General features: G+C 44.5%; 1 protein-coding gene and 2 gene segments (V, D, J or C); all 3 read right to left on the reverse strand.

The window, feature by feature from the left end:
- Positions 1-3,677: 3,677 nt before the first annotated feature.
- Positions 3,678-7,974, reverse strand: LOC115097639. The gene is made up of 3 exons (XM_029613573.1): positions 7,659-7,974; positions 4,180-4,275; positions 3,678-4,079 (listed from the first exon to the last, which is right to left on the reverse strand). The coding sequence occupies exons 1-3, from the start codon at positions 7,972-7,974 to the stop codon at positions 3,718-3,720; spliced, it is 774 nt and encodes a 257-aa protein (XP_029469433.1). The 3' UTR covers positions 3,678-3,717.
- Positions 7,975-8,890: 916 nt separating this feature from the next.
- Positions 8,891-9,474, reverse strand: LOC115097640. The segment is given in 2 exon segments: positions 8,891-9,252; positions 9,343-9,474. Coding segments are annotated over 2 exon segments (411 nt in total).
- A 6,749-nt stretch (positions 9,475-16,223) lies between these two features.
- LOC115097641 lies at positions 16,224-16,836 on the reverse strand. The segment is given in 2 exon segments: positions 16,224-16,585; positions 16,679-16,836. Coding segments are annotated over 2 exon segments (408 nt in total).
- Between the last annotated feature and the right edge of the window lie 8,114 nt (positions 16,837-24,950).

Consider the following 24,950-nt stretch of genomic DNA (forward strand, 5'->3'; position numbering starts at 1 on the left):
CCCGTTGATGAGAGTCCAGAAACAACTCTAACTGGGAAGGGTCATAAAAAATATCTCTGGCACCAGTTATCTTCATAACACATTTACATGGGAAACGAATAACGACCTGATCCCCATCTGTCGTGCATGCATACGTAGAACTAGAAATTTCCTCCGTCCTTGCTGGGTTACCTTAGATACATCTGGGTAAGAACATAAGAACATAACAAAATGCCATACTGGGTCAGACCAAGGGTCCATCAAGCCCAGCATCCCGTCTCCAACAGTGGCCAATCCAGGCCATAAGAACCTGGCAAGCACCCAAAAACTAAGTCTATTCCATGTAACCATTGCTAATGGCAGTGACTATTCTCTAAGTGAACTTAATAGCAGGTAATGGACTTCTCCTCCAAGAACTTATCCAATCCTTTTTTAAACACAGATATACAAACTGCACTAACCACATTCTCTGGCAACAAATTCCAGAGTTTAATTGTGCGTTGAGTAAAAAAGAACTTTCTCCGATTAGTTTTAAATGTGCCCCATGCTAACTTCATGGAGTGCCCCCTAGTCTTTCTACTATCCGAAAGAGTAAATAACCGATTCACATCTACCCGTTCTAGACCTCTCATGATTTTAAACATCTCTATCATATCCCCCCTCAGTCGTCTCTTCTCCAAGCTGAAAAGTCCTAACCTCTTTAGTCTTTCCTCATAGGGGAGTTGTTCCATTCCCCTTATCATTTTGGTCGACCTTCTCTGTACCTTCTCCATCGCAATTATATCTTTTTTGAGATGCGGCGACCAGAATTGTACACAGTATTCAAGGTGCGGTCTCACCATGGAGCGATACAGAGGCATTATGACATTTTCCGTTTTATTCATCATTCCTTTTCTAATAATTCCCAACATTCTGTTTGCTTTTTTGACTGCCGCAGCACACTGTACCGACGATTTCAATGTGTTATCCACTATGACACCTAGATTTCTTTCTTGGGTTGTAGCACCTAATATGGAACCCAATATTGTGTAATTATAGCATGGGTTATTTTTCCCTATATGCATCACCTTGCACTTATCCACATTAAATTTCATCTGCCATTTGGATGCCCAATTTTCCAGTCTCACAAGGTCTTCCTGCAATTTATCACAATCTACTTGTGATTTAACTACTCTGAACAATTTTGTGTCATCTGCAAATTTGATGATCTCACTCGTCGTATTTCTTTCCAGATCATTTATAAATATATTGAAAAGTAAGGGTCCCAATACAGATCCCTGAGGCACTCCACTGTCCACTCCCTTCCACTGAGAAAATTGCCCATTTAATCCTACTCTCTGTTTCCTGTCTTTTAGCCAGTTTGCAATCCACGAAAGGACATCGCCACCTATCCCATGACTTTTTACTTTTCCTAGAAGCCTCTCATGAGGAACTTTGTCAAACGCCTTCTGAAAATCCAAGTATACTATATCTACCGGTTCACCTTTATTCACATGTTTATTAACTCCTTCAAAAAAGTGAAGCAGATTTGTGAGGCAAGACTTGCCCTGGGTAAAGCCATGCTGACTTTGTTCCATTAAACCATGTCTTTCTATATGTTCTGTGATTTTGATGTTTAGAACACTTTCCACTATTTTTCCTGGCACTGAAGTCAGGCTAACTGGTCTGTAGTTTCCCGGATCGCCCCTGGAGCCTTTTTTAGATATTGTGGTTACATCGGCCACCTTCCAGTCTTCAGGTACAATGGATGATTTTAATGATAGGTTACAAATTTTAACTAATAGATCAGAAATTTCATTTTTGAGTTCCTTCAGAACCCTAGGATGCATACCATCCGGTCCAGGTGATTTGCTACTCTTTAGTTTGTCAATCTGGCCTACTACATCTCCCAGGTTCACAGTGATTTCGTTCAGTTCGTCTGAGTCATCACCCCTGAAAACCATCTCTGGAACTGGTATCTCCCCAACATCCTCATTAGTAAACACGGAGGCAAAGAATTAATTTAGTCTTTCTGCAATGGCCTTACCTTCCCTAAGAGCCCCTTTAACCCCTCTGTCATCTAATGGTCCAACCAACTCCCTCACAGATTTCTTGCTTTGGTTTTTTTTGGCTAAAATAGCCTCTTTCACCTCACCTTTTAACCATGACGGTAATCGTTTTGCCATCCTTCCACCTTTCTTAATGCACGGAATACATATGGACTGCGCCTCTAGGATTGTATTTTTAAACAATGTCCAAGCCTGTTGAACACTTTTAACCTTTGCAGCTGCACCTTTCAGTTTTTTTCTATTTTCCTCATTTTATCAAAGTTTCCCTTTTTAAAATTTAGTGTTAGAGCTGCAGATTTACTTATTGTCCCCCTTCCAGTTATTAGTTTAAATTTGATCATGTTATGATCACTGTTGCCAAGTGGCCCCACCACCGTTACTTCTCTCACCAAATCCTGCGTTCCACTAAGAATTAAATCTAAAATAGCTCCCTCTCTTGTTGGTTCCTGAACCAATTGCTCCATGAAGCAATCATTTATTACATCCAGGAACTTTATATCTCTAGCAAGTCCTGATGTTACATTTACCCAGTCAATATTGGGGTCATTGAAATCTCCCATTATTATTGCACTGCCAAATTGGTTTGCTTCCCTGATTTCTCTTAGCATTTCATCATCTGTCTGACCATTTTGTCCAGGTGGATGGTAGTATACTCCTATCACTATACTCTTACCCAACACACATGGGATTTCTACCCATATAGATTCTACTGAGCATTTACTCTCTTGTATGACCAGATGGTATACATCCCAGAGTGCTGAAAGAACTGATAAATTAAATTGCAGACCTGCTATTGGAAATCTGTAAACTATCAATAACATCATCTATGGTTCTTGAAGACAGAACAATTCACCTATGAAGAAAGGTTAAAGAGGTTAGGACTCTTTAACTTGAAGAAGAGACGGCTGAGGGAAGATATGATAGAGGTCTATAAAATAATGAGTGGAGTGGAAAGAGTAAACATTAATCAGTTGTTTACTGTTTTGAAAAGTACAAAGACCAGGGGACATACAATGAAGTTATTGGGTAATACATTTAAAACTAATAAGAGAAAATACTTTTTTACTCAATGCATAATTAAGGTCTGGAATTCATTGCCAGAGGATGTGGTGAAAGCTATTAGTATAGCTTTGTTTAAAAAAGGTTTGGACAAATATCTGGAGGAAAAGTCCATTAACAATTATTTAAAAAGTATTTATTGCAGAAATCCATGGCTTATTCTTGGGATAAGATACTTGGAATCTATCTACCCCATGGGATCCTGTCAGGCAATTGTGACCTGGCTTGGCCACTGTTAGAAATAGGATACTGAGCTTGATGGGCCCTTGGTCTGACCCAGTATGTTCTTATATTATTTTCAAAGCGAACCTATGCACATACGTTTGTTCTGAAAATGCTCTGATAATAGGCATCGCACAAAGTTGTTCCTGCTTTTTGGAAGGTGTAACTTGTATGATGTAATTTACACATGTTTTCAAAATCCAAAGGTTATGCATGTAAATCTCTACTCTGCCCCCTGAAATGTCTCGCTGTAGGTCATTTAAAAGCATGTGTGAAGCCAGATAACACGCTATTTAAGCACAGCCATTTATGTTCATAACATCTGGTTTTAGTCTTATAGCTTTGAAAATTCACCTCATCATGTCTAACACCTGCTATGTGCTCTTCCTCTTTGTGTGACAGTGACAGATCAGTCTGGGTTTTTGACAGGCGCTTTATCACAGTGGGATGCTGTGATAGGTGGATACCATTTCAGACAGTAATAGAGAGCGGTGCCTGTAACTTCTGCATTCTTTACGAGGAGCTGATACTCCATCCCAGCGCTGTTCACAGTGCAGTCAAAATGGGCTGATGATATTCCCGGCCCATAGTTTGGTGCTGAGTAGGAGTAATGGTGATACAGGAGGAGCTTCGGAGCCTCTCCCGGGATCTGGCTCAGAAAGTACGTAGCAGCTACATCCTTTACTCCAACATCACAGGTAAATGTTGCACTTTGTCCAAGCCTCACAGAGAGAATGGAAGGCGAGAGCACAGGAGTCTCAGACTGAACAGCTGGAGAACAAGAAAGGACAGAACTGTTACATTAATGTTTACAGCATTTTTATTTTGGATAATCCAATTTATAAATATAAATATCCAGTGCCTTACATACCTGCAATGCAGAGCAGGACAGAGAATAACAAGGTCTGTGGCAGCCTCATTGTGAGGGTGAAGTTCTCCTGCTCCCAGCTCTGATCTGTGCTGTAACCTGAAGGGAGGGAGCTTAAATACCAGCAGCAGGGAGACCCCACCCTCCCCCAACACCTGACCAGCGGTTTGCATATAATTCATCGTTAAGAATGAAAGCACACGGGCTATATATGCAAATCACTGTGGGTAACTGAAAAGAACAGAATTACTTCTACAAGCTAGTAATGCCCACCCCTCAGAATTACACATGCAAATCACTATTCATCATCAGACTCCCCAGATTTACATATGCCAATATGCAAGTTAAGAGTAAATCACATGGAAGCATGTAAGTCAGTATAAGTCATGACACACTCAGGACTGGGAAAGCAAATGTGGAGACCATTGCTAGTGAGCACCTGGCGCTTGGCACAGGGGATTTGCGTGGTTGGGGGTAAAGGTTAAAAAAAAAAAAAAATTGATGGCTGCACCCAGAGCAGTGAAGGTTGCCCAGCTTGCATGTGTAATAGTTGGGAGATCTCCTTAGTTAGGGTGGCGTTATCAGAAGCAATTGGACAGAGTGGATGGTCTCAGTGGTGCTTATCTGCTGATATCTAAATAACGCCCCCCCCAACCTGGTCAGAAACAAACCATTTCTTCACACAGTCGCAAATGTGTCAGTGGTTTAGGCTCTTGGGTTTCCTGGATCTGTATTATCGTTAGAGGGTTTGTTCCCAGATGTTAAAAGACCCAGGATAATTTACAATGAAAGAAGTTATAAAACATGGAGATAAAGTAATAGCATTTAGCCATCTAACTCAGAGTTAGGTGGATGACCTGGATTTATCAAAATGCACTAAATATCGCATGCGATAGGAAAAGGAGTGTGTTTTATGGTAATAGGCAGTTTATTGCAAAGTGTGCAATAACTTTTTTGTGATAAGTGCCTTGGGGGGACCATGTGAGGGGGGGGGGAGAGAGAGAGAGAGAGAGGGAACCTAGGCATAATGCCCTCATACTAGGTAGGTATTTATATCTTTCTAGGAGGCCTACATAGTCACTCGAGGTGAGGTTTAGGTATTAGTGTAGGGGTTAGGGGCCACTTTGACATTCAAAGAGAGATGTTCAAACAGTACAGTGCTCTCTTGTGAAGATTTGATGACCTTCGGCGTGAGGAGACTCACACAAAGATGAGATTTGTGCAATGTTCTCTCAATCTAGCTTGATGGACTCTCTACCTGGGTAACATCAAGCTTGGTTTGATTCTAAGAAGAATCATGGAATCATAGCTTCTAAGAAGAATCATGCTAAAATCATGGAAAAGGTGGTCAACTCCCAACTCATGGATTACCTAGACAGCAACAGCATTCTTCACCCTTCACAATTTGGTTTTCGTAAGCACTTCAACATGGAAACCCTCTTACTGACCCTCACTGACTCCCTCCTCAAAGGCCTAGATCAAGGTCACTGCTACATTCTTGCCCTCCTCGACATCTCATCAGCGTTTGACACAATAAGCCACAACCTCCTCCTCTCTCACCTATCTGACATTGGCATTTCAGGCTCAGCCCTCCTTTGGTTTAAATCCTACCTGGCCAATAGACAATTCTCTGCCAAAATAGGCAACTCCGAATCCACACACTTCTGCCTCACCCAAAATGTGCCTCAAGGCTCCTCTCTCTCCTCCACCCTATTTAATATATACCTCACTCCTCTCTTTCAGCTCCTATCTGACCTCGGCCTCAAATTTTACATCTACGCAGACGATGTTCAAACCATCATACCAATACAAGAATCCATCTCCAATTCACTAAAATTCTGGGAGAAGTGTCTCACTTCCATAAACACCCTTCTCACAAATCTCCACCTCGCCCTTAATACCACTAAGACAGAACTCCTCTTCATATCCAACCAACAAATTCCCAAGCCCTCCCTCTCTAGCGACCCGGCATACAGTACTATCTCCTCACAGCCCTTCGTACGAGATCTTGGTGTTCTGATTGACCAGCAACTAAACCTGAAATAAACACATCAAAACTGTCCTAAAGGAAGGCTTCTATAAGCTCAATATCATGAAAAAACTCAAACCCTTACTCCACACCCATGATTTCCATACCGTCATACAGGCGACCTTCTCAACTAAAATGGACTACTGCAACTCCCTTTTTCTAGGCCTCCCCTACTCTACCATAAAACCACTACAAATGCTGCAGAATGCTGTTGCTAGAATCCTTACTAATACCCGCAAATCCGACCACATAACCCCCCTCCTTAAAGACCTCCATTGGCTCCCGGTACCCTCACGCATCCTCTACAAAACCCTTACCATTATACAGAAATCCATCTACGAACACAACTCCAACTGGCTTGACGAGCCTCTCCGTTTCATCCCCTCCAACCGCCCCACCAGAGCAACCCTGAAAGGTACCCTCCACATCCCATCCCTTAAAAGTGCACAACTCACCTCCTCCACGGATCGAGCTCTTTCCATTGCAGGCCCCACCCGTTGGAACTCACTACCCACCGATCTCCGCCTCGAGCCTTGCTCCATCAAATTCAAGAAAAAGCTAAAGACCTGGCTCTTCAAACAGGCATCCCCAGATTAGGACCCCTGTGCACTAATCCCATCGCTTCATCGCTGCCTCTAAGTCATTAATTGTTACATTCTTTAAGTGAACGTGTTTCTCTCTCCAGTTAAATTCTCCAGTTCCTCGCTCCCTTTCTTTCCCTTGATTTTTGGTTTATTGCAGTCCCCCTCCCCTTCCCTGTTCCATGTAATTTCTACCTTCAGTTCGATGCAAACCGATATGATGTAACCACTAATATTGGTATAGAAAAGTTTCTAAATAAAATAAGAAGACAATATCAATTGGACTGAGCATTGTTCCAGATTCTAGCCCAGGACCTGCCACTGTATCTTTGTTTCAGCCAACAAAAGCTGTTGCCAGCTGTTCACAGACTCCCATGCACCCAGCTATAGGTTTGTACTAATGACGCCCGCATTAGCATCTGGGAAGGCTGCCCCTGTTGTTTGCATGGCCCCTGTGCCTGTCATTTCTCTGGTAAGGTTAGCCCCAGCAAAAGCTGGTTTCAGGAGAGCCTGCTTTAGTTTCAGCCTCGGCGCAAGTCTGTCGCAGCTTCAACCAGGGGCATTTTATCTTCCATTTCCGAGACTCCAGCCCCGTTCGCTTTGACTCCGATCCAGGCACTCCATTTCTAGGCTCTGACTCCGATCCAGGACCTCTGTTTCCATGCTCTGACTATGATTCAGGCACTCCATTTCCAAGCTCGTACTCTGTTTCCAGGCTCTGACTCCGATCCAGGACCTCTGTTTCCAGGCTCTGACCCCGATTCAGGCACTCCATTTCTAGGCTCTGACTCCGATCCCGGACTTCTGTTTCCATGCTCTGACTCTGATCCAGGCACTCCATTTCCAGGCTCGTACTGTTTCCAGGCTCTGACTCCGATCCAGGACCTCTGTTTCCAGGCTCTGACTCCGATTCAGGCACTCCATTTCTAGGCTCTGACTTCGATCCCAGACCTCTGTTTCCAGGCTCTGTCTCCGATTCAGGCACTGCATTTCTAGGCTCTGACTCCGATCCCGGACCTCTGTTTTCATGCTCTGGCTCTGATCCAGGCACTCCATTTCCAGGCTCTGACTCTGATCCAGGCACTCCGTTTCCAGGCTCTGACTCCGATTCAGCCCCTTCATTTCTAGACTCTGACTCCGATTTAGGCACTCCATTTCCAGGCTCTGACTCCCATCCAGGCACTCCATTTCCAGGCTCTTACTGTGTTTCCAGGCTCTGACTCCGATTCAGCCCCTTCATTTCTAGACTCTGACTCCGATTTAGGCACTCCATTTCTAGGCACACTCTGACTCGGTTTCAGGCATTTTGCCCCATTTGGACTCCTATCCTGTTTCAGGCCTTGATCCCGATTTGCTAAACCTCCCTTGCAGTTGGGATCCAGGAGCAGGAGGTGCTCTGAGGGCGTATGAATCTGCCCCTTTTAGGGGGTTGTGTAATGATCCTTCTGTCTGCAGGGACCCTCTGTGGGCCACAATCTGAGCTGAAGGCACAGGAGTCCGCACTGCCACGCCTTAAAAGCCTGCCTCACTCACATCTCCCTGCCTCATCTTGGAGTCTCCCCTGCTCCTTCCTGTGGCCACCCTTGTGCTTTGTCTTAGCCCTTGTCTAGGTATCTGATTTTGCTGCTCTTTCTTGAGTTGCCTTCTAGTGGTCTTCGTTATCCTTGTGTGTGCTGTGTCCTGCTCATTTGGTTTAGTATTGGCCTTCTGGTGGCTTTTACATTGCCTTGTAGTCCATTTCAGTCTTGGCCTTGTCTACTTGTTGGTCTATTCTTTTGAAGCATTACCTATTCCTTTTCTTGTGGGCACCCTTCTGTACTCCATTGCCAGCTCTGCCCTCCTCTATCCCGATTCTCCAGTGCACCTCCAGCTATGTCCTGCTGGCCACCAGAACCTGCGGGCCCAACCCAATGGGGAGGTGGCTGGTCAGGCAGAAGACCTTGTATTGCCCTATTGCTGAGTCATATGCTGCCCCTACTCTGGAGCTACCTACAGCCAGCATGCACTACCATGATAGTTTTATCTGCATAAATAGCTTTGAAAAATCACCCCATCATGTCTAACACCTGCTCTGTGCTCTTCCTCTTTGTGTGACAGTGACAGATCAGTCTGGGTTTTTGTCAGGCGATTTATCACAGTGGTATCCTGGGGGACTGTCGTACCATTTCAGACAGTAATAGAGAGCGGTGTCTGTAACTTCTGCATTGTTTATGAGGAACTGATACTCCGTCCCAGCGCTGTTCACAGAGGCTGAGAAATGGGCTGAGGATATTCCCGGCCCATAGCCTGGTGCTGAGTAGGAGTGATGGTGATACAGGAGGAGCTTCGGTGCCTCTCCCGGGATCTGACTCAGTAAGTGTATAGCATGGCCTTCCTTTACTCCAACATCACAGGTAAAAGTTGCACTTTGCCCACGACTCACAGAGAGAACAGCAGGCGACAGCACAGGAGGCTGAGACTGAACAGCTGGAAACCAGAATAGAAAATGTTAAATTAATATTTGCACCATTATTATTATGAGTATTTCAGCTGATAAATATCCAGTGCCTTACATACCTGCAATGCAGAGCAGGACAGAGAATAACAAGGTCTGTGGCAGCCTCATTGTGAGGGTGAAGTTCTCCTGCTCCCAGCTCTGATCTGTGCTGTAACCTGAAGGCAGACACTTGGTGGGAGCTTAAATACCAGCAGCAGGGAGATCCCACCCTCCCCCCACACTCAGACCAGACGTTTACATATAAATCATTGTTAAGAATGAAAGAACCCAGGGCTTCCTATGCAAATCACTTTTAGTAATTGAATGGCACAGAAGTACTTTTACAAATCAATGTTAGTAATGTCAAGCCCTCAGAGTTACACATGCAAATCAATAATATACATAATAGGACTCCCCACATAGACATATGCCAATATGCAAATTAGCAGTAAATCACATGGAAATATGTAGGTCACTATAAAATAGGACACACTCAGGACTGGAAAAACAAATGTAGAAATCAGTGCTAGTAAGCACCTGGGAGCTCAGGGGGGATGAGTGGGTAGGGGGAAAAACAGTGTAGGTGGTCCAGCCTGTATGTGTGACAGCTGGGAGATATACTTAGCTAGATACTAATCTGTTCATATCTAATTTGTTCCTTAGCAACTTATGCAAACAGACCTCCGTTTGTACATATTCATTCTCTAAATGTTCTCCTCCAGGGAGTAACAGCTTTCCATGTTCGGGGCAGGAAAATGGTGCACAGTTACCGCATTGGGTCTTCCAGAGCATGCGGACATTCAAGAGAGCAGCAGCACAAGATGCTGATAACCTCACCATAGCGAAGCACTGTGATAAGGAGGTGGCCAGAGCCGAGGGATGCAAGGGAATGATAATAATGCCTCGGCACAGGTCATTGGTCAGACCTCACCTAGAATATTGCTTCCAGCTCTGAAATTACACAGGCAGGCTGGAGGTGGCACGGAGAGAGGCTACCACGCCTCTCTCCCTACAGGTCAGGGCTAAGGTGCTGGCCATGCACTGAGCTCTCTGAATCAAACCTTCTTGTCCACAGGAGAAATCTTTTGTTTAGGGCACTGAAGACGTTAGCCGCCCCCAACCCACGTGGTTAGATCCGGAAGTCTGCTGGCCACGTTGCCAAAACTCCAGAGCGGCTTCCTTTGACCCACAAGAGCGTGCACCGTGGCACCTCAGGTATGCCAGGGCTCAGAGGCTGACGGTTTCCATTTCCGGTTCCCAAGCTTGCGGGGGCTTCGGGCTCTAGAAACGCCCTGCTGATTCCTCCGTGACCCTCTCAGCCCTCCAGGAGAAGACGTCGCAGAAATCTCTCTGGGACCCTAGAACGTCTCTTACTGGGCTGAAACATTTTACAATCTCCCTGTGGAGCTGGAAGGATCATACCAGTTCCATGGTGCAGCTCAATTCTTTATTTAAATTAAGGCTATGGTATTTTCTGAACCTTCTGTGGTATGGAGTACATTTTTAGAAGCTTAGTCAGGACTTCCGTGTATATAATGAGACGTTATACTCAAAAGTACACCATCTATGCAAGCCGTGGATTCTCAAAGGGTTAGCAGATAGCTCCAGGTCATCGGGGACAAACTGAGCCACTTCTGGTTTTACCTCCATTGAATGCACGGGGAGTTAAAATCAAGATTGCCTAAGCCAACACTATAATCAGAAGTCTATACAAGTCTATACAAGTCCTACTCCACAAAGAAAACAGATGGCGCAAAGCTCCCAACTCTTTTACGCTTTCATCTTACAAAGGAACTTTACACCATTATAGGACCTCAATCCTAAAGTCAAAAGAGAATACTATGCAAGTAAAATCCACGACCTTCAATATGACGCCAAGGCACTTTTTTCTTATGTGTCACAAATCACAAAGTCATCCCCACCAACGATACCTGACGAACAGGCACAATCCAAGGCCAATCAGCTTGCTTCATTCTTTCAACAGAAGATTACGAATACACTGGCATTCCTACCAACCAATACCACCCCATGCTCTACATTCTCCAACACTCACACCCACACTGGAATCAAGCTCAACAACTTCGAATTAACATCCCCCGGGGAGATCGAATCCCTCCTCAAGAGACAGAAACCTTCTAGCCATCCAGCGGACAATATCCCAGCCAAGCTTCTGCTACTGATTCCAAACAGGATCTCAGGACCTCTAGCTAACATTATAAACTGCTCACTATCACAAGGGAGGTACCCAGACAGCTTAAAAACCGCTTCTCTTAAACCCCTCCTCAAGAAGCACAACTTAGACCCCAAAGAACTTGCTAACTTCCGCCCCATCTCAAATCTCCCGTTCTTAGCCAAACTTACAGAGAAATTGGTTAACACTCAACTTTCAGAATATCTAGAAGATCACAACATTCTATACCCTTCCCAATACGGATTCCGCAAATCTCGCAGTACAGAAACGCTTCTCATTTCCTTATCAGACCATATCATTATGGGATTAGACAAGTGCTATTCCTTCCTTCTAGTACTTCTGGACATCTCGGTGGCTTTCGACACCATCAACCATGCCATCCTTCTGACTCTCTTAGCAGAAATAGGTATATTGGGATCAGCCCTCAGTTGGTTCACGTCTTTCCTTAGTAATAGAAGCTTCAAAGTTAAAATTAACAATAAAGAATCACCTTCGACAAGGTCCTCACTCGGTGTACCTCAAGGATCATCGTTATCACCCACTCTCTTCAATATATACCTCCTCCCCCTCTGCCAGCTTCTAACAGACCTTAACCTAACTCATTACCTTTATGCAGATGACGTGCAGATTCTGATTCCGATAACTGAATCCATCGCAAAATCTCTCATGCACTGGAACAACTGCCTAAAACTGATCACCAGCCTTCTCAACAGCCTTAATTTGGTTCTTAACGCATCTAAGACCGAACTCCTCCTCATCTCCTCTAACCAAGACAACCCTCTCCCACAGACCAACCTCAACACCCAGCTCATGCATACCCACGTAAGAGATCTCAAGGTGCTACTCGACAGCCGCCTTAACCTAAAGAAAATGATCAACACCACAACCAAAGATTGTTTCTACAGACTCCAAGTCCTGAAAAGACTCAAGCCTCTACTTTTCTTCAATGACTTCAGAACAGTTCTGCAAGCCTTGATATTTGCTAAAATCGACTACTGCAACGCTCTCTTCCTGGGCCTCCCCAGCTCTACCACCAAGCCGCTACAGTTGATACAGAACGCCGCGGCAAGAATCCTGACCAACACCAACTGAGGAAAACACATATCTCCCATCCTCCGTAACTTACACTGGCTCCCAGTGAAATACAGAATCCTTCACAAATCACTCACTTTAATCCACAAAGTCATCTACAATCAATTGCATCTGGACCTCGAATTCCCTCTCAACCTCCACTTCACCAACAGACCGACTAGAGAAATATATAAAGGAACCCTACAGACCCCACCTACAAAAGCCACACGCCTCACCTCAACCAAAGACCGATCCTTCTCGACAGCAGGCCCAGCTATCTGGAACAACATCCCAGCCAACCTCAGAATGGAACCCTGCCTCTTAACATTTAAGAAAAAACTTAAGACCTGGCTTTTCCGTCAAGCCTTCTCAGATCCCCCTGATACACACTAGATGACAGAACATCCTTCATGAACAATGGATCTCCGTACTACACCTTAGTCCTGAATAAGAGCCCCCCCTGACTCAACATTTGTTTATACTATTTATTTACTACGTTATTAAGCCTTTCTTTCCAGCAGTCTATGCTTCCAAGTTTACTCTCCTTGGTGAATGTAACTTTGTTCTTCCTGTTCAATCTATTGTTTTTGGTTACACTCTCTGGTTCAATTCCCCAATTCGATGTAAACCAATCTGATATGGTCTTCAACCATGAAGGTCGGTATAGAAAAGTGTGAAATAAATAAATAAATACAGGTACATACCCACTTTGCAGGCCTGCACTCACCGTCTTCTGAAGAGAGAATCGCGGGAGCCAGAGCTCTGTGGTCTGGGGGTGGGGGGAGGAGGGGAGGTGGGAGCAAAGGGATCAGAGGGCAGGCAGGAAGTTTACTGCCCGTAGAATGTTTCTGTGATGGGGCCCCTAAATTGGATCTATGTCAGTAAGTATTCTGGCAGCCGAGTTTTGTAATATTTGAAGAGATCTTATTGTTGAGTATGGTAGTCCCAGAAATAGAGTATTACAGTAGTCTATGCTGGTGAATATAAGTGCTTGTAAAACTGTTCGGAAGTGCGCTTGGGTTAATAAGGGTTTAAGCCTCCTGAGGACCATTAGTTTGGCGTATCCTTCTCTTACTTTTTGTGATATGTGTTGCTTAAGGCTGAGTTCAGTGTCAATTGTTACTCCTAGGTTCCAAGCCTTCTCGGTTAGTACTATTTCTTGATCATTTTTAAGTTTGATGGGGTTTTGAATTATCTCAGAGCTTTTACGCTCTAGGGGGGCGGATTTTCAGAGCCCTGCTCGCGTAAATCCGCCCAAAACCGGGGCGGATTTACGCGAGCAGGGCCCTGCGCGCCGAGAAGCCTATTTTACATAGGCCTCCCGGCGCGCGCAGAGCCCCGGGACTCGCGTAAGTCCCGGGGTTCTCGGAGGGGGGCGTGTCGGGGGCGTGTCGGGGGGCGGGCCCGGTCGTAGCGGCGTTCCGGGGGCGTGTCGGCAGCGTTTTGGGGGCGGGTACGGGGGCGTGGCTACGGCCCGGGGGCGTGGCCGCGCCCTCCGTACCCGCCCCCAGGTCGCGGCCCGGCGCGCAGCAGGCCCGCTGGAGCGCGGGGATTTACGTCTCCCTCCGGGAGGCGTAAATCCCCCGACAAAGGTAAGGGGGGGGTGTAGACAGGGCCGGGGGGGGGGGGTTAGGTAGGGGAAGGGAGGGTAAGGTGAGGGGAGGGGCAAAGGAAAGTTCCCTCCGAGACTGCTCCGATTTCGGAGCGGCCTTGGAGGGAACGGGGGGAGGCAGCGCGGCTCGGCGCGCGCAGGCTATACAAAATCGATAGCCTTGCGCGCGCCGATCCGGGATTTTAGTGGATACGTATCTACTAAAATCCAGCGTACTTTTGCTTGAGTCTGATGCGCAAGCAAAAGTAGGCTGATCGCGCTTCTTTTAAAATCTACCCCTAGGTGTATAAATTCAGTTTTTTCAATGTTAATTACTAGTTCCATTTGGTTTAGTAATTGCTTAATTATATCTAGGTACATCAGTGCTAGGTTTAATGTCTTATCAATTGTTTCCTCTACTGGTAGTATTAGTTGGATGTCGTCCGCATATATGTAGTGTATGATACCTAGTCCAGCCAGTAGGTGGCAAAGAGGCAGCATATAGATGTTAAAAAGTGTCGCTGGGAGTGTGGATCCCTGAGGTACTCCAGTTTTTAGCTCAATTCTGTCTGATATTGTGTTTTTAATCTGAACTTGGAAAAATCTATTGTTTAGGTAAGATCTGAACCATTTTATTGTTTTGTTTTTTAGGCCTATTTCTTCTAGTCTTTTTAGTAGTATGTTGTGGTTTACTGTGTCGAATGCTGCTGATAAGTCTAGTAGTATCATGATGTAGTGCTGCTATGTGAGTAGGAATGTGTCTAACGTCCTCTAAATGTATTAGTGATTTCACTATATGTCTGGTAGTGGCCTACCGGGGTCTGATCAAACTCTCAATAAAGTTTTTGTTGTTGTTGTTTTGTTTTTTTTTTGTGAAAGTGGCACCTGCCTATAAATTAAAGGATGAGCTAGGGGGGGCTGGAAAATACAAACAGTCTAACTTCAGTTAGTCAGCCAGAGTGACTCACTGCTCTCTTGATTAACAAATGTTGGTACCTAATCAAACCAAATCACACTACCTCAAACCTTTCCAAGGTGAACTTTCCAACTTTCCAAGGCTGAACTTTTCCAAGGTGAACTTTTCCAACTTTCCAAGGCTGAACTTTTCAAACTTTTTACTTGGGTATACACTGCTCCTAGTTTATTTCTAGCTTCTGGCTACTTTTTTTTTTGGGGGGGGGGGGGGGTTTGTGTGTTTTGATTTTTAAATACAAACACTCAGTTCTGCTTAATAGCTGCCTTACAGACTATTAAAAATAAACACACTACCTACTGCTTACTAGCTGCCTTATTGACTGACTATTTAAAAATACAAACAGTCTAACTTGTTTATTCACTGCCTTACTGACTAGCGCCTCCTTTTACCATGGGCCCTCATTTGAATACTGGATCGCGTGCCCAGGAGAGTGGCCTAGGTGCGTGTTGGGAGAGGGGGCACTCACCTCGGAGCACCGGCTCTCCCGCGAATTTTACTGTATCGGCCCGTGTCTGAATTACTTTCAGAGCAGGAAACCTAACGCCATCTGTGACTCGGAACTAAGTTTCCAGCGCCAAGAGCAAGTGCGTTTGGCCAGCAGAGCTCTCTGCATCTTAATATCCTCATGTTTATGAGGTTTCCATAGGAAGGCGCTGAGCGGTCCTCACAGTCTTACTCACACGTTCTCTGTGGATAAAACGCCTTACTGCATTGCCACAAGGTTTACGCTCAGACAGTGAGCTCTCACCTGCAGGTAAAGCTGTGCATTGGGCTGCCAGCGCTGCCAGCTTATTGAGGGTCATTTTCCAGCAGCGCAGACAGTGGTAAGGTCCGCATGTAGAATGTGTATTGTGTATTGAGGATGAGGATGTCCAAAGTGAGCCTCCACACATCAGTTTGTTTTGAAAATGCTGGGGTAATCAGCAGGTTACTCGCACACATTACATCACTCAAAGCTGCTCCTGCTCTTCAGAAGGTGAAACTTGTGCACACACATGAAACCTGGGGCTATTTTAGCACAGCCATTTATGTGAATAACATCTGCTTTTATCTGCATAAATAGCTTTGAAAATTCACCCCATCATGCCTAACACCTGCTCTGTGCTCTTCCTCTTTGTGTGACAGTGACAGATCAGTCTGGGTTTTTGTCAGGCGCTGTATCACAGTGGGATGCTGAGATACTTGGATTCCATTTCAGACAGTAATAGAGAGCGGTGTCTGTAACTTCTGCATTCTTTATGAGGAGCTGATACTCCGTCCCAGCGCTGTTCACAGTGGCTGAGAAATGGGCTGAGGATATTCCCGGCCCATACATTGGTGCTGTGAAGGAGTGATGGTTATGCAGGAGGAGCTTCGGTTCCTCTCCTGGGATCTGGCTCAGGAAGAAAATACCTTCTCCATCCTTTACTCCAACATCACAGGTAAAGGTTGCACTTTGTCCGAGACTCACAAAGAGAATGGAAGGCGAGAGCACAGGAGTCTGAGACTGAACAGCTGGAAAACAGAACAGAAAGAATTGTTAAATTAATATTTACACCATTATTATTATGAGTTTTTCAGCTGATAAATATCCAGTGCCTTCCATACCTGCAATCCAGAGGACAGAGAATAACAAGGTCTGTGGCAGCCTCATTGTGAGGGTGAAGTTCTCCTGCTCCCAGCTCTGATCTCTGCTGTAACCTGAAGGCAGACACTTGGTGGGATCATAAATACCAGCAGCAGGGAGACCCCTCCCGCCCCCCAACACACACACCCAACCCGACTGGAGGTTACAATTTGTTAAGAAAGAAAGCCCCCAGGACTGCCTATGTAAATCACTCTTGGAAGTTGAAAAGAACAGAATTACTTCTACAAACCACTGATAGTAATGCACCACCCCTCAGAATTACACATGCAAATCAATATTTATAATCAGACTCCCCAGATTTACATATGCCAATATACAAATGAATAACAGTAAATCACCTGGAAATACGTAAGTTATAACACATTCAGGATGGACAAACAAATGTGGAAATCAGTGTCAGTGAGCACCAGGGAGCTCTCTTATTAGCACAGGGGGTTTGCATGGGTTGGGATGAGGTAAATAAGGAGGGATGGCCCCGTTCAGAGCAGTGTAGGGGGCCCAGCTTGTAAGTGAGACAGCTGGGTGATGTCCTTAGCTCGGGTAGTGTAATGAGGAGCAATTGGACAGAGGGGATGGATCCAAGGGCCCTCACCTGCTGATATCTAACCTGTTACTTATACAGACCTCCCTTTCTATAAATTCTGTCTCTACATTCTCTTCTTTCTGGTATCCTGCTCACCACTTGTGTATATCTCATATCTCACACCTGTTTATTACCTTTTATATTAATAGATTCCTTTATTTGCAAATACAAAATGCCATTTATCTCACCACCACTTCTTATCATCTCACTCACTCTATAAGCACTCATACGCCCTCCCTTATTGCACTCTGTATAGTATAAATTACAAATGCAAACAGCCTCTCCAACTGAGTTTATATTACTGGAAAACCCCTATAATGTATAAGTTCCAAATAATCGAAGCAAGAATGACAGGAGACTCGTGGCACTGAGGAAGTGGACTCTGTTCTCGAAAGCTCCTGCTTTAATAAATTAGTCTATAAGGAGCCACCCAACTCCTGTATCTTTTGCTACACAGGCTGACAGCGGCTTTCCCCCGGAAAATAATCGAAGGAAGCTGCTCCAATTGTCTAATTCCAAGCAGTGAAAAGAAGTCGTTCCAGTCTTGTTTCCAGCTCTCAGTTTATCGAATTGTAATGTCAAGGCTAAATTAATGGTTGGTTCCTCAAAACAAATGTTTATTGTGCAATTTATCAACATAGAGCTTCATAAAAAGCACTTGGGGTATTTTAAGATTTCATGCTGACTTTCCAGATTGTCCTACATTTGCTCTTACTCATGCATGCGATTTGAGAGACCGTTTAGTTCTGTCTGCTTTTATACAGTCTGTTTGTGAGAGAGGGTACAGAAAACTCCCTCAGACTACCTTAAAGGACCGGGTACAGCTGTCTCACCCGGTCCTCCTTAAGGTTGAGAGCCGCAGGGAATCCTGGGTGAAGGGAGGAGCCAGTCACCAGAATATAAGACCTCAGGGCCTAGAAGGGTTAGATGGGCTCCAGGAAGCTGAGAGAGAGCTACCATATGCAAGGACCTGCTATGTTTAAAGGACTGCGCAATACGTGAAGTGAAGGTGAGCTGTATTATTGGTTTGTCTCCTGAAGTGAAGGTGTGCTGCCATATTTGTTTTGAGTTTCTTTTCACTGTAAATAAAGTGTACTTAAGGAACAATTCTGTTTCCTCTGGCTGTTATCAAGGCGCCTACTGGTCAGGCTACCACATATGGTGCATGAGGAGGGATTTCTTGTCTAAGCGGGAAGCACTGACAAGAGCCCACAGCCACAGCAAAAAAAAAAACCCTGCAGAATATTTTCTTTTCATGGGGCCTCTCAGTTCCACTCCCCAGCTTTGTACAACACCCCAAGGGAGCTATCCCCACCTGTATAGTCAAGGGTTAAGTATTGAGTAAGGGTGGATAGACCACCAGGTTTTTGGGGGTTTTTTTTCATGTTCCTATCCCTGGAGAGGTACATAACTTGGAGGCAAGCATTGGATGATTTAGCAAATAATTCTGAGGTAAAAGCAGCTGATAAAAGTGGAGCCATTGTTTTGATGGATAAGGAGGCATATAAACATGAAATAATTCATCAATTATAGGATAGCTCTTTTTACATGGTTTTGACATAGGATCCAACTCCTGGACTAAAGACAAGAACTGATTCAGTTGTTGATTGTGCGCATGGATTACTGTTAAAGAGAGTTGTTCTTTGAAAGTAGATTTTCTAAGGGTTCTAGTTATATATAAACCTCTAAAAATCCATAAGACTACAAAATCCTGCAGGGCGTCCTATTAAATCTGCGCGTGGCTTGCTTTTTTTTTAACTCTTTATTTATAACTCAGAGTCAAAGCCTACATAGAGCAACACCAAACAATACATAATAGATATGAATAACATCGTATCAAAAATCGGCCTCTTAAGTACACTGAATGCTCTATGGCAAGTTGAAAAAATTCCAATACCAAGGGACAAGATGGCTGCCACATAGTTGGACGCAGGTCCCTCAGCTCCTGGAAAGTCTAAAGAATATTGCCTTTTTCCTCGTGATTTACCTTCTCAAAAATGCCTCACACGAAACGTAAGGCTAAGATACGTAAGATTATCTCTACACCAATCTTTCCTACAAGACAACCTGGAATCGAGAAAGTCTTCGGGAGAGTCATGCAACAGGAACCAGTAGGAGGGGCTGCAGGAGATTCCATCGGAGGGCAGCCTGTGGACTCCAGGGCTGATGAAACATCCCTCAGTCCTGGTGCGCCAACTACTCCTCCTCTCCCAACAGGCCTCCATAGAGATTTGGGGGCAGAGCACCAAGAAACGCCGACAGAACATCAGTTAACCCCAAGGACCTTGCTGCCCCAGAGAAGCGGTGCTGGTGATATGCCTGCTTCGGAAAGCCCGTTGTTTCAGGGCTCTAGGGGAGTGAGTAAGGAGGAACCGTGGTCGGCGTTGGAGAGGCAGCCTTCGGAGGTAGGGAGAGAAAAGTCCGAATTAAAAGTCTTAATACCACTGCATTTGGAAACGCCAGAGAAAATAACACTGGAGTTAATATGGAAGGCAATTACAGCTTTAAGTAAAAATGTTGTGGATTTAACTAATACTGTTAAAGAAAATGTAAGGAAAGTTCAATTGCAAGAGGAAAAGACTATTCAGATTGAGGCAAAAGTGAAAGAAATTGACGTGGAATTAAAAAAAAATGGAAGAAGTACAAAGTGAGTTAATAAAATCGGATACCAGTGTGAAGAAGAAAGTTGACTTTTTTGAAAATGAATTGAGGAAGCCTAATCTTAGGTTCCTTAATTTTCCTTGAACTAAATGGATTACCGCTAAAGATCTTTTACTGAAGTAACAAATCCAATTTCATCAAAAACAGTATATATACCATCAAAATCTGATATTGGAAATCAAGGTCAGGAGTCAATTGATATCCCTCAGGGATCTGTATTGGGACCCTTACTCTTCAATATATTTATAAATGATCTGGAAAGAAATACGACGAGTGAGATAATCAAATTTGCAGATGACACAAAATTGTTCAGAGTAATTAAATCACAAGCAGATTGTGATAAATTGCAGGAAGACCTTGTGAGACTGGAAAATTGGGCATCCAAATGGCAGATGAAATTTAATGTGGATAAGTGCAAGGTGATGCATATAGGGAAAAATAACCCATGCTATAATTACACAATGTTGGGTTCCATATTAGGTGCTACAACCCAAGAAAGAGATCTAGGTGTCATAGTGGATAACACATTGAAATTGTCGGTAGAGTGTGCTGTGGCAGTCAAAAAAGCAAACAGAATGTTGGGAATTATTAGAAAAGGAATGGTGAATAAAACGGAAAATGTCATAATGCCTCTGTATCGCTCCATGGTGAGACCGCACCTTGAATACTGTGTACAATTCTGGTCGCCGCATCTCTTGGCTCGGCGATCGCATCGTGGGCTGGCCTGCGCAATCGGCGCCGCAGACCCACCGGGGTAAGGCCTCTAAAACCCACACTTGCCCTCGGAGGGTCCACCGCCGATCGCGAGGCGATCCCCCGCTGCCTGCACCGCCGGATAAACCCGCCTCCCAGCCAATCTGAGCTCACGCTCTGGCAGCCAATCAAGGGCAGGCCTCGGAGCCCTTTAAATTCTCCCGCCCAACAGCGCCGCGCGCCGAGCGTCGCGCGCCGAAGGAGCGCGTCAAAGGGGCCTGCCCCTTTGTGCGCCCCTTCGTGCAGACCCGAAGAGCAGAGCAAAACCTTAAAGTCTCCTTCTCTCACCCGCAACTTCTACATTGAATCCCGCTTCCGGACACCGAACAACGCGCAGACGTCCAACCACCCCAGACATCAGATAACTTCGCACAGTGAGTAAAACGGCACCCGTTACCTCTTCAGCAATTCACATACACAACGGCCAGCCACTCCAGGACTCATAACGCTACTAGTAGTCTGAATCGCACCTCCCCCTCCCTATTCCTCCTACTCCAGATCTCTACAGACAATTAATCCAACAACTCTCCTTTAAATCAGCTGATCCCCTCTCTTACCTAGCCAGACATTCTAGCCAATCCTTCATTTCTCTGTATTCCTAAGCTTGTTCATAGACTTCCATTGTGATCAACAACCATCCTCACAGCATTCACACTCATACAGTGTGATCAACAATCATCCGCTCAATATTCATACTGCGTGATCCAGCAGCATTCAGCAGTAGGCAGCTACTCCAACATCCACCAAATTTCCATACTCAACCATTCAACGCACTCAAATTCTCATCTGAGCTCATCACTCGAGCATCACTAACACCACAGTCAGCATGACGCCGAGATGTCAGATTCCGATTCTTCAACATAACCTACTCACCACAGGAAAAACCACCTTGCTACAAAGATCCCGCAACTACACAGCCCTTATCCCTATTATGATTTCTCCTCTTACCCAATTACTAGGACTAACACTATTTTCCCTTTCGCTATTCAACGCTCAATCTCTCACCAAAAAATCTCTGATCCTCAATGACTATCTTTTGGACTCCAACCCAGACATCTGTGCCATAACAGAAACTTGGCTTAAACCAACAGATATTGCTATAATAAATCAACTCCCCACCGACCTCTACGACTTCTTTTCCCTCCCTCGTCTCAAAAAAAGAGGAGGGGGCATTCTTTTGGCAGCCAAAAAAGATTTGAAATTTAACCAACTCTCAGTCAAAGCAGTCCCTAAACTTGAAATAGGACTTTTCAAAACAGCTCAACTCCAAGTCCTACTCGTGTATGCCCCTCCAAGCGTTCTGGATTCAGATGCCTCCCCCATTGTAGAAATAATTACTACACACTTAAATCTGGAATCCCCGGCTATAATTTTAGGAGATTTTAACTTACATGTTGATAACCCTACACCCACCACCAATTGCGAAGCTCTACTTACTGCCCTCTCAGCTATGGGATTTGAACAGATCATTAACAAACCCACCCATAAAGCTGGACACACCTTGGACCTTATCTTCGTAAATACTGGGATCAAATACACCTCACCTCCTTCCTGCACCCCTGTCCCATGGTCAGATCATTCTCTAATCACCGTCACTTTTTCTCTGACACAATTCAGAAAACATCCCCCATCGAAATCCTCATTTCTCTACAGAAGACCCTGCTCATCCGACGACCTTAACAGCCAGCTCACCTCAGAGCTTCCTCACATTAACCTCTCTGACCCTAACTCAGCCATCCTCTCCTGGAACAACATCACTGAGGCAGTAGCAAACAAACTTTGTCCACTATCAGCAAAAAATCTAAACCCAAACCCAGCAAAAAGACAACCATGGTTCTCAAACAACCTCCATAAACTTAAACAAAGCCTAAGACACAAAGAAAGCAAATGGCGTAAGGCACCCTGCCCCAGCACCTTAGCCGCCTACAAACTAGCTCTACATCACTACAAGAACTCTACCCAAAAATCAAAAAGGGATTACTATGCTAGCAAGATTCATGACCTTGTATTTGACGCCAAAGCTCTTTTTGCTTACATATCTAACCTGACACACATCAACATACCAGATATTCCCATAGACCTAGCTCAATCTAAAGCCGAGGAATTGGCTATTTTCTTCCAAGACAAAATATCTAACCTGCTAAAGCGACTGACCCCCAGCAACAATTCTCGTCCTAATGCGCCACAGATACAAAACAAAGGAACCTCCTTTGAATCATTCCAACCCATCACAGCCTATGAGATTATTCTGTTACTTAAAAAATGAAACCTTCATCCCACCCCTTCGACCAAATACCCACAAAGCTCCTCCTTCTAATACCGGAAACGATATCCAAAACTCTGGCAGATATCATAAACTGCTCATTATCCCAGGGTCTATTTCCAGAAGACCTAAAACTAGCTTCGCTAAAACCACTCTTAAAGAAACCTAATCTAGACCCCAAGGACCCCAACAACTTTCGTCCGATCTCCAATCTTCCATTTATTGCCAAGATATGGAAAAGCTGGTCAACACTCAACTCTCCAACTACATTGAAGATCACAAAATACTTTACCCCTCACAACATGGTTTCCGTAAAGCTTTAAGCACAGAGACGCTACTCATATCCCTGACAGACCACATCATCATGGGGCTAGACAAAGGCCAATCCTTTCTACTTATCCTTTTGGACCTTTCGGCCGCATTTGATACCGTCAAACACTCCATCCTCATCAATCAACTTGCGAACATAGGAATCTCAGGAACTGCCCTATCATGGTTCAATACTTTCCTCAACAACAGAGGCTATAAGGTCAAGATACATAATAAGGAATCCTCCCGCTTCTCTTCAGCTTTTGGAGTTCCTCAAGGCTCCTCCCTATCCCCTACACTCTTTAATATTTACCTCTACCGCTATGTCAACTGCTAACCCACTTGAAACTAACTCACTTCCTATATGCAGACGATGTGCAGATCTTGATCCCCATCAAAGAAACCATCTCCAAAACTCTTGAATTTTGGGAAATTTGCCTTAAAGAAATCAATCGCCTCCTCTCGAGTCTAAACCTGATATTAAATACAGCCAAGACGGAACTGCTCATCATCTCACCAGAAAATAGCAACCCACCTCCATGTCCTCTAACCCACCATCTTACCACCCAAACAAGGGATTTAGGTGCAATTATCGACAACCATCTTAATCTAAAATCCTTCATCAAACAAACTACTAAAGACGGATTCTATAAACTTCAAGTACTTAAAGAATCAAACCGCTCCTTCACATGCGAGACTTCAGAACGGTCCTTCAAGCAGTAATCTTTTCTAAGATAGACTACTGCAATTCCATCTTATTAGGTCTCCCTTCTGCTTCCATTAAACCCCTTCAGATGCTTCAGAATTCAGCTGCGAGAATTCTGACTAACACCAGGAGAAGAGACCACATCTCTCCTATTCTCAAGAACTTGCACTGGCTGCCAATACACTTTAGAATTATCCACAAATCCCTCACTATCATCTACAAGACTATCCATCACCAAGCATCCCTCAATCTTCAAATTCCACTCAGAAAGCACACATCCACCAGACCCATCAGAGAAGCCTACAAAGGATCACTCCTTGTTCCACAAACCAAAACCACTCAACACCTAACCTACAGAGACCGAGCCTTTTCCACAGCCGGACCTTCACTATGGAACTCTATTCCTCCCGATCTAAGACAAGAACCATGCCTTCCTACTTTCAGAAAAAGGCTTAAGACATGGCTATTTAAACAAGCCTTCCCAGATCCATATTGAAAGACAGTAACATCTTATAAGACACTACACAATATTATGTAAATTATTAATGTAAATAATTCATCTTTACTACTCAACTATCTTACTCTAATTCTCTCCCCAGTTTATGACCCTGTTGTAATGTAACTTTTATTTCTTTGCACTTGTTTATGTTCTGTTTTTTGTGCACACCCTCTCGTTATTTGTAAACCGGCATGATGGGGTTCCTAATCTCGAATGCCGGTATAGAAAAATCTATAAATAAAAATAAATAAATAAATATAATTGCGATGGAGAAGGTACAGAGAAGGGCTACCAAAATGATAAGGGGAATGGAACAACTCCCCTATGAGGAAAGACTAAAGAGGTTAGGACTTTTCAGCTTGGAGAAGAGACGACTGAGGGGGGATATGATAGAGGTGTTTAAAATCATGAGAGGTCTAGAACGGGTAGATGTGAATCGGTTATTTACTCTTTCGGAT

Source organism: Rhinatrema bivittatum, chromosome 8 (genome assembly GCF_901001135.1).
Source record: "Rhinatrema bivittatum chromosome 8, aRhiBiv1.1, whole genome shotgun sequence".
Classification (NCBI taxonomy): Eukaryota; Metazoa; Chordata; class Amphibia; order Gymnophiona; family Rhinatrematidae; genus Rhinatrema; species Rhinatrema bivittatum.

Excerpts from the sequence above, each read along its gene's own strand:
- LOC115097639 (XM_029613573.1), bottom strand. The coding sequence starts at position 7,974 with ATGGAGTGCCTGGATGGGAGTCAGAGCCTGGAAATGGAGTGCCTAAAT. Across the intron at positions 4,276-7,658 it reads AACAGAGGTCCTGGATCGGA|GTTACAGCACAGATCAGAGC; the intron begins GTCAGAGCCTGG and ends CCCTCCCTTCAG. Across the intron at positions 4,080-4,179 it reads TGTCCTGCTCTGCATTGCAG|CTGTTCAGTCTGAGACTCCT; the intron begins GTATGTAAGGCA and ends CTTGTTCTCCAG.